Below are 14,928 nucleotides of genomic sequence, written 5' to 3' on the forward strand. Positions count from 1 at the left end.
TGGAAAAACATCCAGATCCATGTGTTTTAAATGGCAGTGATTGATTCTGCCTTATAAACAGACCTCTTTGTATCCGATTACCCCCTTCTTAGATTAGAATTGACCCTTTTAATAGTGAACCCCATATGGAAGATGCCACTGATGAAGTTGTGAGATGTAACAAGTAGGGCGGAGTTCCAAGTGACATAAGCACATTGGAAGAAGCTGTCGGAGGCTGCTGTAACGGACTGGAGGATTGGTATAAGCAGCATCCTTTACATCACCTGATAGGGGACATTTTTTCCATCCACAACTCTATCCTAATTTGCCTTGTGCACCAACATGTAAACTTTCCCTATTATAATCTTAATGCCCTTTGTATAGTATTACTTACATATAATTTTTTATTTATGTATAGTAATAACATAGTTTTATATAATTTACTGGAGTGGTGCAAGGATATTTTTTGTTTTACTTTAATTTAATATCTACCAATAAATACTGGGGATGATTTAATAAAACTGGAGTGTGTGAAATCGGGTGCAACTGCGCATGGTAGTCAATCAGTTTACAACTTCAATTTATTTAATCACTTGCCGACTCCCCTTACTGCGGCAGGCTGGCTCGGCTGTGCGAATCGACATAGGGGTACCTGATTGGTTTCTATGCATTTGGCACCAGATTTGGCACTCTCCGGTTTTAGCAAATCAACCCCAATGTTTTCTTTATTTATTATGTTCTTGAATGTATTTACGGGCTACAGCTCAAAACTAATACCCACGATTTTACCTTAATAGGTAGAAATTGAGGACATAGGAAAATTATACAAGATTAGGCTTGAACATGATGGAACTGGGGATTATCCTGAATGGAATCTTAGAAGGGTAAGATTTAACAAATATGCATTCTTATTCCAGACAGCACAACCATTTTTTTCTATAACTCCTTCCTACACATATTCCATCTGCTTATAAATAGGATTGTATCATGAGTCTAGTCTGACAATGATAATGTGGGAAAAAGGCCATAATTCTCACCGGAGGTTTAATCTCTGAGAATATGTCATATTTTGTCTGTGCCGCCCCCTGACAAATACTTTGGGTCCTGAAAGTCTGCACGGCCCTTTTTTTTATTGCTTATGAAAGCTGTGTCGTCTGGCAGCCTGGATTACAGAACAATAGCAGCCTTATTGCCATGAAGGATTGGGGAGCTAGCACAGGGATAATAACATAGCACAGTCGTGCTTTATATTCTCCCCTCCGCATTGACTGCCTAAGCAGGTTAAGTCCTTTCTGTACCGAAGAATGGAGGGAAATTCAGCTTTGTGCTGTATTCCTGAAGGAGTATTCGGTCCTTACTTTTCTGCAATTTCCATCCTGATCACATTCCTTTTACATCACCAAATGTGTTATTCAAGATGACAGGGTATATTCTTCAACCTCCTGCTAAAGTTTCAGTACTGAGCAAGCGATATGCTATATAACAAAGGTACCTGTAAATTCCGGTACAAGGAGATAATGGCAAAATAATTTTAGAGCTATGTGGCCATAATGTTGTCTGGAAAACAGTAGATAATATTGTTATTAATGCCAATATGCTATATTTATGCATTTATTTTGCTTGGTGATGATGGGAAAACTCCTCTCCTTCTTTTTAAACTAACCTATTTTTTTGAGTAATAGAGAGTGATGTTGCTATATTGACTTTCTTAGGACTTGTTCATACTGTAGTGCCCTGCGTTTCTCTGCACTGGATCAATGCAGGTCACCACTAGGGCATGTAGAAAACAGTTGTTTTCCGCAGGCCTTGTTCAGATCACAGCGCTGATGTGCTTTGCGGAAAAATGCAGACATGTCTGTATTTTTCTGCAGCACACTAGATGCCACTGCAGGGCACTGTGTTACTATTCAAAGACCTGAATGGAGTTGCCACTTTACACTTTTAATAAAATAAAAAATAAAATAAAAAAAAATAAAAAAAGATAAAGGGTTAGAAAGACAAGAATAAAAACATGAAAAAAGCTTATAACTAATATCCACTTTATCCACAACAAAAATAAAAAACTTGGGTTCAAAAGCACATCTGTGTTAAAGCGGTGTTCCACCCAAAAGTAGAACCTCTACTCATTTGCTTCCTCCCCCCCTCCGGTACCACATTTAGCACCTTTGAGGGGGGAACGGTACCTGTTTTTGACAGGTACCCTTTCCCACTTCCGGGAGACGGCGCTGCGGCGCTGTCCCTCAGAAGTTTGGCCCCCTCCTCCTTCCCCACGCCGAGCCAATCTGAATGTGCTGCGCACTTCGCGCATGTGCATTAGGGGCTCCGCCCCTGAAGCCACAAGGCTTCACTGCCGGGTTCCCTCACCGGCAATGGCGGTGGCAGCACCCGACAGCCGATGGAAATATCGGCTGCGATGCTGACATCGCTGGACTCCAGGACAGGTAAGTGTCCTAATATTAAAAATCAGCAGCTACAGTATGTGTAGCTGATGACTTTTAATTTTTGGAGGGGGATGCTGGAACATCGCTTTAACTAGAGATGTGCACAATGGAATAATTTGTTTAGTTTCAGATTAATTTGTTAATTTAATCATTTTGTTTCGTCGTCCTATACATTATGTTAGAATAGCTTTTCTCAACCTTTTCAACACAGAGGAACCCTTAAAAATAATTTTCCAGTTTCAAGGAGTCCCCTGCTAAAAATGACTATATCTACAACTCATGATACATGAGTGTGCTGGTCAATGGGAAGAATGCTCCTTACATTTGTGCTCATTGAGAAGAATGACCCCCTTACAGAAAAACCAAGTGAAAACTTATTTTCCTATCTGAGGCAGAATTTTCTCAATGGGCAAGAAACCCCTAGTAGCCTTTGGAGGGGCTCAATGGAACCCTGGTTAAAAAACGCTGTGTTAGAATGTTTTTTTTTTTTTTCGGAATTAGTTTTGTATATTTGGATTCCTTTTGTAAATTGGGATTAATTTCTTATATTCGTTGTTCAGAAGCAATTCTAATTTTGGAAGTTATTTTGGAACATTGGCTAAATTTGTTTTAGAGCCAGTTCACACTGAGGCGACACGACTCCTTACTACTTTGGGGGCGACTTGTGCATTACATTGCACTACGACTTCGGAGCGACTTGCAGGGACTTCACATAATGGAAGTCTATGCAAGTCGCTCCGAGGTCGCCCCGAAATAGTACAGGACCCTTTTTCTAAGTCGGAGCGACTTGTGTTGCTCCTATTAGAACGGGTTCTGTAGCGGTCAATGGACCCGCGAGGGAGCGCTAATGTGAACCAGCTCTTAATGTGTTTGTTTGTTTTTTCATGAGATTACTTATGCACTCTATTTGGGTTGGATGGAGGCGGATCCATCAAAATCTCTTAAACATAACATAAGGAATGGTTAGGTTATGATTCCGAGATTCTGATGGATCCATCTCCATCCAAACCAATTACAATAAGTAGGAGTAAGTAGAAATTATCTTCCATATTTTTTTAAATATGTTTCTACTTCATGTGTAGTACATTTTTTTTATAATAATGAAAAATGTTAATGCTACATAAAAACGAAATGGATGCTTCAAACATTAACAGAAGGTCTGAATGAAACAGAAAAATACAAATTAATTTGTTATGATTCATTTCGGATTTATTGAAATTTGCTACGATTGTGATTCAGAGATTTGGATACATCTGAATCTCCGAATAACAAAAATGATGTCCAAATTTTTATTCGGAAAAAGAACAAATTGCACATGTCTAGTTTTAACCAAAATCATAAGAAAATTGAACATTGCATTCGATAAAGAGTAAAGTTTTTTTAGTCTTCATCTGATTTTCAGTGATAAATAATAATAATAATTCCCTTAATCATTGATTGATTGTTTAATTTGTTTTGTGCAGCAATCAGCTTTGTTTGTACAGTTGATTACTATGCAGTCAGCTTATCTGCCCAAACTGTACATGCTCATCTATCCACCCAGCAACAGATACAATGATTTCAATGATTTCCCACATTTACCTATCTTTGTCTCCCTTACTTAAAAAGCTTGTTACTTACTGAGCTCAGTAGCTCAAGCTGAAATTCATCCCTGCCTCCTGTGCAGTGCTGTGTGTCTACAAAAGTAGTTTTTACTAATTTTTAGTTAGAAGGAGAGATAGTCTACTGTGTTATTTTCTTGGAAAAGTGTCCCCATTTAAACATTTCTCCTCTGTCTATGTTCTGGTAAAAACTGAAACTGGATTGAAGGTGCATGCAAATTTCCCCGCTGTGGGCACACCAGGTGACAGTTACTGATGCCCATTTCAGAGCAAAAAGTGAGGAATACAGTTTGCTACATTTGGTACCACATCCAAAGTATGAAACCAAAACAGAAAAAAAACGCAAACATGCAAATTCTAAAACATAAGATTTTTTTTTCATCATAGTTAATAAAAGGTTATGTAGAACCAAGATGTAAAAACAAGTAAATATGAAATGGATTTCCCTGGGAGAGCACTATTCCTACTAAGCCCAATATACCATATACACTATATTGTCAACAGTATTGGGAAGTCTGCCTTTACACGCACATGAACTTTAGTGGCATCCCAGTCTTAGTCCATAGGGTTCAATATTGAGTTGGCCCACCCTTAGCAGCTATAACAGCTTTAACTCTTCTGGAAAGGCTGTCCACTAGGTTTAGGAGTGTGTCTATGGGAATGTTTGACCATTATTCCAGAAGTGCATTTGTGAGGTCAGGCACTGATGTTGGACAAGAAGGCCTGGCTCACAGTCTCCACTCTAACTCACTCCAAAGGTGTTCTATTGGGTTGAGGTCAGGATCTCTGCAGGCCAGTCAAGTACCTTCACCCCAAACTCGCTCATTCATGTCTTTATGGACCTTGCTTTGTGCACTGGTCAAAATCATTTGTTGGAGAGGGAATTGTGATGTGGGGTTGTTCTTCAGGGATTGGGCTTGGTCCCTTAGTTCCAGTGAAGGGAACTCTTAAAGCGTCATCATGCAAACACATTTTGGACAATTTAATGCTTTGTGGGAACAATTTGAGGATGGCCCCTTCCTGTTCCAACATGACTGAGCACTAGTGCAAAAACAAGGTCCATTAAGACATGGATGAGCAAGTTTGGGGTGGAGTTACCTGACTGGCCTGCACAGAGTCCTGACCTCAACCTGATAGAACACATTTAGGATGAATTAGAGCGGAGACTGCGAGCCAGACATACCCATCCAACTATTAAAACATTACAATGTGACTAAACAGGGACAGAAATGCAGAAAGAAAGTCAACAGTCTCAACGCATTTTGCAGCCTGATTGCTTCATCAGGAGACCATATAGACATTTATATAACGATGTATGTACACTCACCAGCCACTCTATTAGATACACCTGTTTAATTGCTTGGTAACCCAAATTGCTAATCAGCCAATCCCATGGCATCAACTCAATACACTTAGGCATCTTGACATGCTAAAGATGACTTATTGAAGTTGATACCGAGCATTAGAATGGGGAAGAAAGGGGATATAAATGACTTTGAATGTGGCATGGTTATTTGTGCCAGACGGGCTGGTCTGAGTATTTAAAAAACTGCTGGTCTACTGGGATTTTCTTTTATATAGATTTTATTATTATTCAGTCAGATAAACAGAGCCTCAGACAAACAGAGCCGATCTACTAGGATTTTCACGCACAACTATCTTTAGGGTTTACAGAGAGTCTTCAGAAAAAGAGAAAATATTCAGTGAGCGGCAGTTGTGTGGACGAAAATGCCTTGTTGATGTCAAAGGTCAGAGGAGAATGGGCAGACTGGTTCGAGATAATAGAAAGGCAACAATAACTCAAATAACCACTTACTACAACCAAGATATGCAGAATACCATCTCTGAACGCACAACACATTAAACTTTAAAGCAGATGGGCTACAGCAGCAGTAACCACAATGGTTGACACTCCTGTCAGCTAAGAACAGGAAACTGAGGCTAAAATTTGCACAGGCTCACCAAATTTCGACAATAGAAGATTGGAAATATATTGCCTGGTTTCATAAGTCCCAATTTCAGCTGCGACATTCAGATGGTAGGGTCAGAATTTGGCATAAACCACATGAAAGCATGGATCCCTCCTGCCTTGTATCAACGACCTAGAGGATGGGATAAACAGCTCAATCTCTGTATTTGCGGATGATACTAAATTAAGCAGGGCAACAACTTCTACGCAGGATGTGGAAACCTTACAAGAAGAGCTGAACAAAATAATGGGGTGAGCCTCTACGTGGCAAATGAGGTTTAATGTTGAAAAATGTAAGGTAATGCATTTGGGTGCCAGAATTACAAACACAAGTTACTCACTAGGGGGGGGAGCCATTGGGAGAATCGAAGATGGAAAAGGACCTGGGGGTCCTAGTAGACGACAAGCTCAGCAATGGGATGCAATGTGAGGCTGCTGCAAGCAAAGCCAACAGAATACTGGCATGTATTAAAAAGGGGATTCACTCCAGAGATAAAATGATAATTCTCCGACTCTACAAGACTGGTCTGGCCGCATCTCGAGTATGCCATCCAGTTCTGGGCACCGGTCCTCAAGAAGGATGTGCTGGAACTGGAGAGAGTCCAGAGAAGGGCAACAAAGCTAATAAAGGGACTGAATGATCTCAGCTATGAGGAAAGATTACAATCATTGAACTTATTCTCTCTGGAGAAGAGACGCTTGAGAGGGGATATGATTTAAATGTACAAATACCGTACTGGCAACCCTAGCATAGGGAACACACTATACAGTAAAAGAGAATATAAAAAGACTCACGGCCATTCGCTAAAATTAGAAGAAGAGTGGTTTAACCTTAAATTGTGTAAAGGGTTCTATACCGTCAGAGAGGTAAGGATGCAGAATTTTCTTCCACAAGCAGTAGTGTCAGTGGGGAGCATTGATAGTTTCAAATTATTAGATGGGCACCTTAACGACTACAACATGCAGGAGTATACAATGTACTATTGACATAAACACTCATACACACACTCATCATAGGTTGGACTGGATGGACTGGTGTCTTTTTTCAACCCTTCTAACTGTGTAACTATGCAACTGTTCACGCTGGTGGTTGTGGTGATGTACTGGCATGGGGGATATTTTCTTGGCACAATTTGGGCTCCTTAGTACTAATTGAGCATTGTTTAAATGCCACGGTCTACCTGAGTCTTGTTGCTGACCATGTCTATCCCTTTATGACTACATTGTACCATGTCACAAAGCTTAAATCATCTCAAACTGTTTTCACGAACATGACAATGAGTTCAATGTACTCCAATGGCCTTCACAGTCACCAGATCTGAATGCAATAGAGCACCTTTGGGATGTAGTGGAACGAGAGATTCGAATCCTGAATGTGCAGCTGACAAATCTACAGCAACTGCATGATGCTGTCATGTCAATATGAGCCAAAATCTCTGAGGAATGTTTCCAAAACCTTTTTGAATCTATGCCACGAAGAATTAGGGCAGTTCTAAAGGCAAAAGTGGGTCCAACCCGGTACTAGCAAGGTGTACCTAATAAAGTCGCTGGTGAGTATATATTGCTGCATCCAATGAGGGAATACCCAGAACCTCCCAGGAAAAGGGGAGAGGGTGCAAAATATTTTGTGGTGGCACAATGGAAGCTTCTTAACAGACAGCCTTAATCATAAACTGAATCCAAGGTATAGTGGTAAATATCACAAGACCAAGGGAGGACCCTCCTCCTAGATGAATACCCCAGGAAGACATTCTAGACTGGCATTGTGGCCAGAGAGGTGAGAAATTGCCAGCCCATGTGCCAAAATGCACTTCTGTCAAGAAACTACCAGGGCAGTTACTGGAGCCCGTTTCCATTCCATCGAATGCTATAAGCAATGAAATTGTAACACTCTGGTATGGTCACTTCCTTTCACATTCTTTATTAGATAAAGCATTACATTTTGAATGACTTTAACCAGACTGACCCTGTAACGTGTTTCACCCTGTCAGGCTTAATCATACAGGTAGGTAAAACACGTTAGAGGTGGTATATCTCAGTTGTCTATCCAAAACTAAAATAAAAAATCTTAGCTTTTAATACATTTTAATTGTATTTAAGGTTTTCAATAACTTGTCATTTTAAGAGCAAACCTTGTCCTTCCTTTTAAATCAGATTCTTGTTTAAATGTTTAGTTTTTAGTGGAAAAACATGGTTTCATCACCCATGGCTCCCCCAAAACCCCACCAGCCATGATTGTCACAAACCTTACTTACCCGTTTGAGTAAGAAATCAGTTTTGGGTGGATTTACCCTTGAGCTTGCAGAGAGGGTTTCCTTTTATTAATCTTTTTACTATTGTATTGCTTTTTTGTTTAAAATAGCTTATGTTTGGGTAATCGCCAAATATTTATCTCCACTTGTTTACTTTCTGACTGGAGCAACACAACTGCAGTTTGATAGCAAGAATCGCTTTGCATAACAAATTACACCATCTGGCTGCTTTAAATCTGTGTACTTTAGGAATATCAAAATGGAATAGAACTTAAGTCATTTTAATTATGCCCACATGATTTTTTGCGCCATATGTTCTATTGTATTTTCTACAGTCCATTTGATTACCACATGCCATAAATCTCATATGATAATTTGAAGGGTGTCAATGAATTCCCTTCGCTGGAGAAAGCAATTAGGAATAAGAGAAAAAAAGCTTGTTTTTCCCCAGCAGTTTTAATATCTACATTGTTCACTTAGCATTAAAGAGAGATCCTCGAGGAAATAACAGTAATGAGTTTGTAATTTGATGGCAGTTCTATCAATTCTGCCATTCACACTGATAATATTTCCTGTTTGGATATTATTGATTTCTTTAAAGAGGAACCCCAGGCAAACCGCTAATCAGTCAACTAAAATAAATATGTATTCTGTACCACCTACCCTAAGATTTTTAGTTCTGTTCAGCCAACTTCTCAGTTTCTAGTATCACTTCTTCATCACTGACCACTGAACAATGAATCAGCATGATCACCTTTGTCTAATAAGTAGAACGATTCAGAAAATTGTAAAGATGAACCAGTTATTAGTATTAGGATCTTCTTCTTGGCTATGTAGCAAGGCAAAGGTGGCTCAACAGAATTGCAAATACCTGGAAAAGTAAAACACTTACCACATATTACCATTGTCTGTATACTTAGTTATTTGCCTGGAGTGCTGATTAAAATTTAAGTTCCTGTTTTAATTAAAATAAGCTGTGTATGAAGTTTAACACGTGGTAGCTGTTTTAACTACTCATATTTTTCCTGGAATAATTCTTCCAGCACTGTATCACTTAAGAACTGTGGTAAAACAATTGAGATAAACTCACTTTGTTTATTTGTTGCGATTAGAGCAGTGGTTTCCAACGCCAGTCCTTAGTCATTTTTCATCTTTCAATCTAATAAATACTCTGCCCTTGTTGTTTTAATTTTGGATAGAAAAGCATTTTTTTTTTCTGCCAGTAAATACCTTATACAGCCTACTTCCTATTTCTTGTCTGATCTTTAAACCTAGGCTAATGACATAATGCACAGCTCTTTCACTTTCGTGAGAATTTGCCAGCTAGGGAGGAGGGGTGAGTCATAGGAGGGCCAATGAGAGCTGCAGAGCTGGAGGGGGCTGGGTGAGGGCAGAGATAACAGGAGGCTGCAGAGATCCATGGGTATTCATCAAGAGAGGAGAAATGTGCAGGCAGTCAAGCAGTGGTGTGAATGTGTCTCTCTGTATATATGTGTGTGTTTCTGTATATGTGTGTGTGTGTCTGTGTGCCTCGTTGTAAATCCAGGAAGTGAACTGGCAGCAGCTTCAGCTGCACACAGTTAAAATGGTTGCAGCCAAACTTAGTGGAGGGAGAATTCTGCAGCATATTTGGCAAGTACAGAATCCCAGTATTTATAAAATAATATGCAAAGTGGTTGGAGGGACGCTTCAGAATGGCAACAATGTTTTTATTACAATTTTTTTAAGCAGACTGCAGTCCTTCTTTAAGTACCCCCATCAGGTCATGTTTTCAGGATTTTTTTCACCTTGCAGCAGTGCTTTAAAAATTTCAATGACTTAGAATTTAGGGCAGCTATTTTATTTGAGGAAAATTCCCAAAACTTAACCTGTAGCAAAGGATAACCAAAGGAAGCTTTTAATAAGGCACAATAAATCACTAGGATTCCTTGAGAAGTTCTCCCTTTTTACCCATCTCTTAACGGATATATAAACAGAAAGCCCAGTCCACTCAGTGCAGCCATTCATCATTAGACCTTCATGTGTGCAGTCCCATAAATTACAGTGTAAATTCTGATAACAGACAGAGATGCAAAATAGGAGGTTTTTCGTTGTGCAGGAATTGGTAGTGACAGGGGAAGACAGGAATTTTTGGCCTATTGGCTCTTTTATGGCATGAACAGTTTCCTGTGGGTTATAGAAAATGATTGTGGCCATAGTGAAAGATTGTTGTTGTCCTAGAGATCCTGGTTTATCCTAACACACCTTTGCACACATATTTGTACTGGACTGAGCCCCCAGTAGTCTTCCCCTAGGCGAAGAGCTAGAAGTTGTGAGAATTCTCACAGGAAGTACAACAAACATGGGAAAAAAATATAAATGTATAAATGTTCAGTAATTTTATTAAAAATTAGCATATCTGAAAAAAGAATATTTGTACTAGTTTCTAGAAAGAAATTCAACTTTATTATTAGATCTCTTCAAACAGATTTTTTTTTTTTATATACATGTAAACATTCATTATTTTAATGAAAACTGCCTTTAAAAAAATATATTTTTACTCATTTCTAAAATAAAATCAATTTTATGACAGGGTCTTTTAAAGGGAAAGAATTGTGATTTCGTCCTTCCTTCTTTTCTTCCTGGCATCCTTACTTTCTTTCTTCCTTGCATCTTTCCATAGTTTCTTTCTGTCTTTCTTACTGGGATACAATAAGCATTTTAAATGTATATATTTTCTTTCTTAGTTAAATATTAAATGTTGTATATTTTAATCATGTAGACTTCTATCCAGCCAGCTGATGGAGCTCTTTTCACATCGTTAGCATAACTTGTTTTTTACCTGTGTTTCAAATAGCCCCATCATTTACAGAGTTCATCACGGTTAATTTATTAAGAGAGTAGTGTCTGTTCACTTTGGAAAGTGAATAGTTATGTTGCAGTATGTATATTCATAATTAAGGTGAAGCTATGTTCACTTTGAGTACCTGGTCCTGCTTTTGAATATATCTCACAAAAGACTGAAAACCTAAAGTGTACACAGCTTTACATTGTGAACACACCCTTTACTTTTTTAGGTGTAAAGCCTTTACTTCTTTAGTAAATCAACCTATCACATACTTTGATAGGAGCCTGAGATGACAAAGATGTACTCTCTTGCTTCTCAAGTCCAAGCACCCCTGGGTAGTGGGACTGAAAGTGTAGGAGAGGATGATGATGCCACTGTTATCACTACAGCTAGTAAACGCTGTATTCTCTTTGCTGGAGGTTAAGTTCAAGTTAAATTGGCTCAACTTAAGCAACAGTTGGGTGATTTGGCACCAGTACAGTGGCAGAGACTAATTCAGGATTAGGCTGGGTCAGCAATTTGTGGGCAGCAAGGTACCAGGGTAGCAGGCAGGAGGCATAGTCAGGCACAAGCCAGAGCCATCACAGTAGTAGTAAGCAGACTGGGAAAACCTCAGAAGGGTCAGGGAAAAAAACTGGTTAGTAATGGAAGATAAGAATCACATGCAGAATTGCATGTCACAGAATATAGATGAATATCAATCAGTACCGGAGTCTTGAAGATCTCTACCTTAAATAGCCCACTTGACACTATGATTTTCAATAAGCAGGCAAGCATGCCCATGCACGCGCCACAAGACGGGCACATTGATTTACCTACACACAGATGTTCGGTTGTGCACAATTCTGTCAGTAGAACTTTGCACACATGTATGCACAGGTGTTTGTGCAAAAATCTAGCTATGTGGTCTGACTTGGCCTTCCTGACACATCCTTAATGAGTCATCAGAGAAGAGTTTCATCCCTTGCCAGAAGGCTGAGCCTTGGGTTTTCAATCAGACAAATAGAGCTGCTGCTTTGATGCATCAAACTACGACCCTCCAGCTGTTGCGGAACTACACATCTCATGAGGCATTGTAAAATTCTGACATTGACAGACATGACTAAGCATGATGGGATATGTAGTTCCCGAACAACTGGAGGGCCATAGTTTGAAGACCCCTGCTCTAGAGCTTTGGCAATCCTTTGTCATATATTATACACTTATTTCTAAAACAAACATTGTGCAAACATATAAAACAACAGTTTGAAAATCTATGAACCTAAAAAAAGCAACTAAAATGGAATTCATCTAAAGCCATTGTAGTTCCTCTATGAGCCAGATTCAGAACTGTACTTCCTCTAATGTAATGAGAAATACAATATTTATTCATTCTCTAAGCAGATGCCAGCAGAAGGTTAATGTAGCTTTAGTGACACAGACTTTCTATTCTACCAATTTGAATGATTTTGCCATCAAATCTCTTTGTGAGCAGTCACATTTGAGATCTTAACTTCACTTTTCCTGCCAGCCTCCTCTGCAATTGAAGGATATTAGGCAATCTTTTCTCCAAAATACAAGTGCTTTTGCTGGTTGCTAGATAAACACAATACTTGTTCCTCGTCAATAACCTGGCTAGTTTATATCTCATGTGATGTCTTAGTAGATAATAGTGTATTTGACTTATTATCTCTGTAGCTTTATTGTTGAACATCTGTGCATCCAGAATGAGGATAACGGTGACTTTTCATATTTTCATTTGCGCATACATTGAGTTGAAATATTCAGACACATTACAGGAGCCATGAATTAAGGGAAATGTATGCACTTGCATAATTTTAACCTCCTTCTAAAAATGCTAGTAGCCTGGTTATAATGATATACTGGTTCCAATATTCTCTGTAAATGACCCAAAACAAGTATGCAGATCCGGAGCTATAGTTTTACTTGTTCCAGATCTGTGACACAGAAGCTGTTAACCTGGTTGTGCCTGGTTCTTTCGAGAGTCCAATACTGCCCAACCTTTTCCTGTATGTAGTTTCTGGGACCTGCTGTTAGTTTGACAGCTGAGGTCCTGGCCTGTGTATTCGAGCTACTATTAGCAGCTATTTCAGCACTAATCAGCAGAAACTGCTAAGAATGAAAACAAACATTGATAGATTGTAGCTTTCTGAGCTACTATTTACATATTACATTTTAGGTACTATTTACTAATTACAATTTCTTTTCTTTAGTTTCTAAACCTTTTTTTCAGTCAAGGTATCCTTTAAAATTCTGCATAGTCTCAAGGCATTCCATTCCTAAATGTAACAAACCAAACTAATAGTTTTACATATCACAGCAGCATCCACAAATGTGGGACACCCAACACACTTGTAACCCTCGTACACTGCTGCTGACTGGTATTTCAGCGCTTCTCTTCCCCCTCAAGTTCTCTCCCTCATTTATCTAACATGACCCCAGTAATGACGGAGAGGGGAAGGGAAGGGGCAAACAAGGAAGTCCTTCTTATCAACCTATGACATCATCAATTGTTAAGACACCAGCGGCAGGTCCACACACTGCTCAAGGTTGTAATGCTGCACAATAAAATCCTGTCTCTGTAACAAAAAAGATAGGCTTGATCCACCCACCAAATTATTGACAATTTTTTGTCAATTTGGGGCAACTTTAAGGCATTTTGCCAAGGTACCCCTAAAGAACCCAGAAGGCACCCCAGGGTGCCGCGGCACCCTGGTTGAAAAAAGCTGAGATAGGGAAAGGCTTCAACCTCTTTCAGATATATATTTTTTGGCAAATGTTTAAAATTTTTTATACCGCTTATATGATATTTCTTTCACTTTATTTCACTGTTTTATTTCATGTTGTAGCATACATTTAAAAAATACCACACATGCAGAATTTTAAAAAGTTTTTTTTTTTTAAATAAAAGTCTTTATTTTTTTACCTTTAGACTAACTCAAGTTTACCCTACAGCAGTATTGAATCCAAAACATTTATTTATTTGCAGCTTACCAATTCTTAGATATGATATCTTTTAGTTTTCTTTTTTAGGCTTTCCTTCTTCTATTTTCATCTGGATATCCAACCAGTCTGATGTTTTTAAAAAAAAAAATAAGTTGTATTCCAAATGTATTAGTTTACAGAGATGGGACTAGCCATTTCACACTGGCGGGGATGCTTAAAATGAACATTCCAATTTAAATCTTTGTCACACTGGCAAAAAAATATATATATTTTTTCAGATATGGGAGTACTTGGAACTGGACTTGAATCAGGAAAGAGAACTTTTGAATTGAATGTTCAAGTTCACCTTTCTACTATTCTTGTATAACAAATCGTTTACATACTGTATGCTTCATTTTCAGTAATATCTATTTTCTCTCCTTTTACTAGTTTTCTTCAATTGTGTACTGACCATTGTTTTGTTTTCTTATTCTTTTGCTGATTCTGTGGGTGATAAATACAAAAAAGGCACTGAAATCGCAACTTTATTGTAACTGCCAAAAGTAGAAAACTGGTTTTGCCAACTGGATATTTGAACCAGAAAAATCTTGTAAGTGCCTAACTACATAAGTAGTTTTAAAATATTACAAGACACAATTGAAAAATGAAATGAAGTCTAGCAGCATATTTTTTTTTTTTTTTTTAAAGTACAAAGGTGAACTTATGTTTTAAAGTAAATCTATCACAAATGAGGCAAAAAATCATACTGTAATACTGGCTGTGTGACTTATACACATATACGGGTTGATTTATTAAAATGGAAGAGTGCAAAATCAACTTCTAACTTAAGTTGGTTCAATTAAGCTCTGGCAAAAAAATGGAAGCTGATTGGTTTCTATGCAGAGCTGCACCAGATTTTGCACCCCTATGCTAT

The 14,928-nt window shown here is 38.5% G+C and overlaps 1 protein-coding gene across 1 annotated transcript in view; it reads left to right on the forward strand.

The window, feature by feature from the left end:
• The window catches only part of LOC309556825 (lipoxygenase homology domain-containing protein 1-like), a gene marked incomplete at its 5' end in the record, with an annotated part of 436,205 nt that overhangs the window by 145,128 nt on the left and 276,149 nt on the right, over window positions 1-14,928 (forward strand). The window contains one exon of the mRNA XM_082259345.1: window positions 777-863. Coding sequence (XP_082115471.1) covers window positions 777-863 — 87 coding nt within the window. The remainder of the gene's footprint in view (window positions 1-776; window positions 864-14,928) is intronic.

The sequence above is a fragment of the Pelophylax lessonae genome (genome assembly GCF_965119305.1).
Source record: "Pelophylax lessonae genome assembly, chromosome: 5".
NCBI classification, from domain to species: domain Eukaryota; kingdom Metazoa; phylum Chordata; class Amphibia; order Anura; family Ranidae; genus Pelophylax; species Pelophylax lessonae.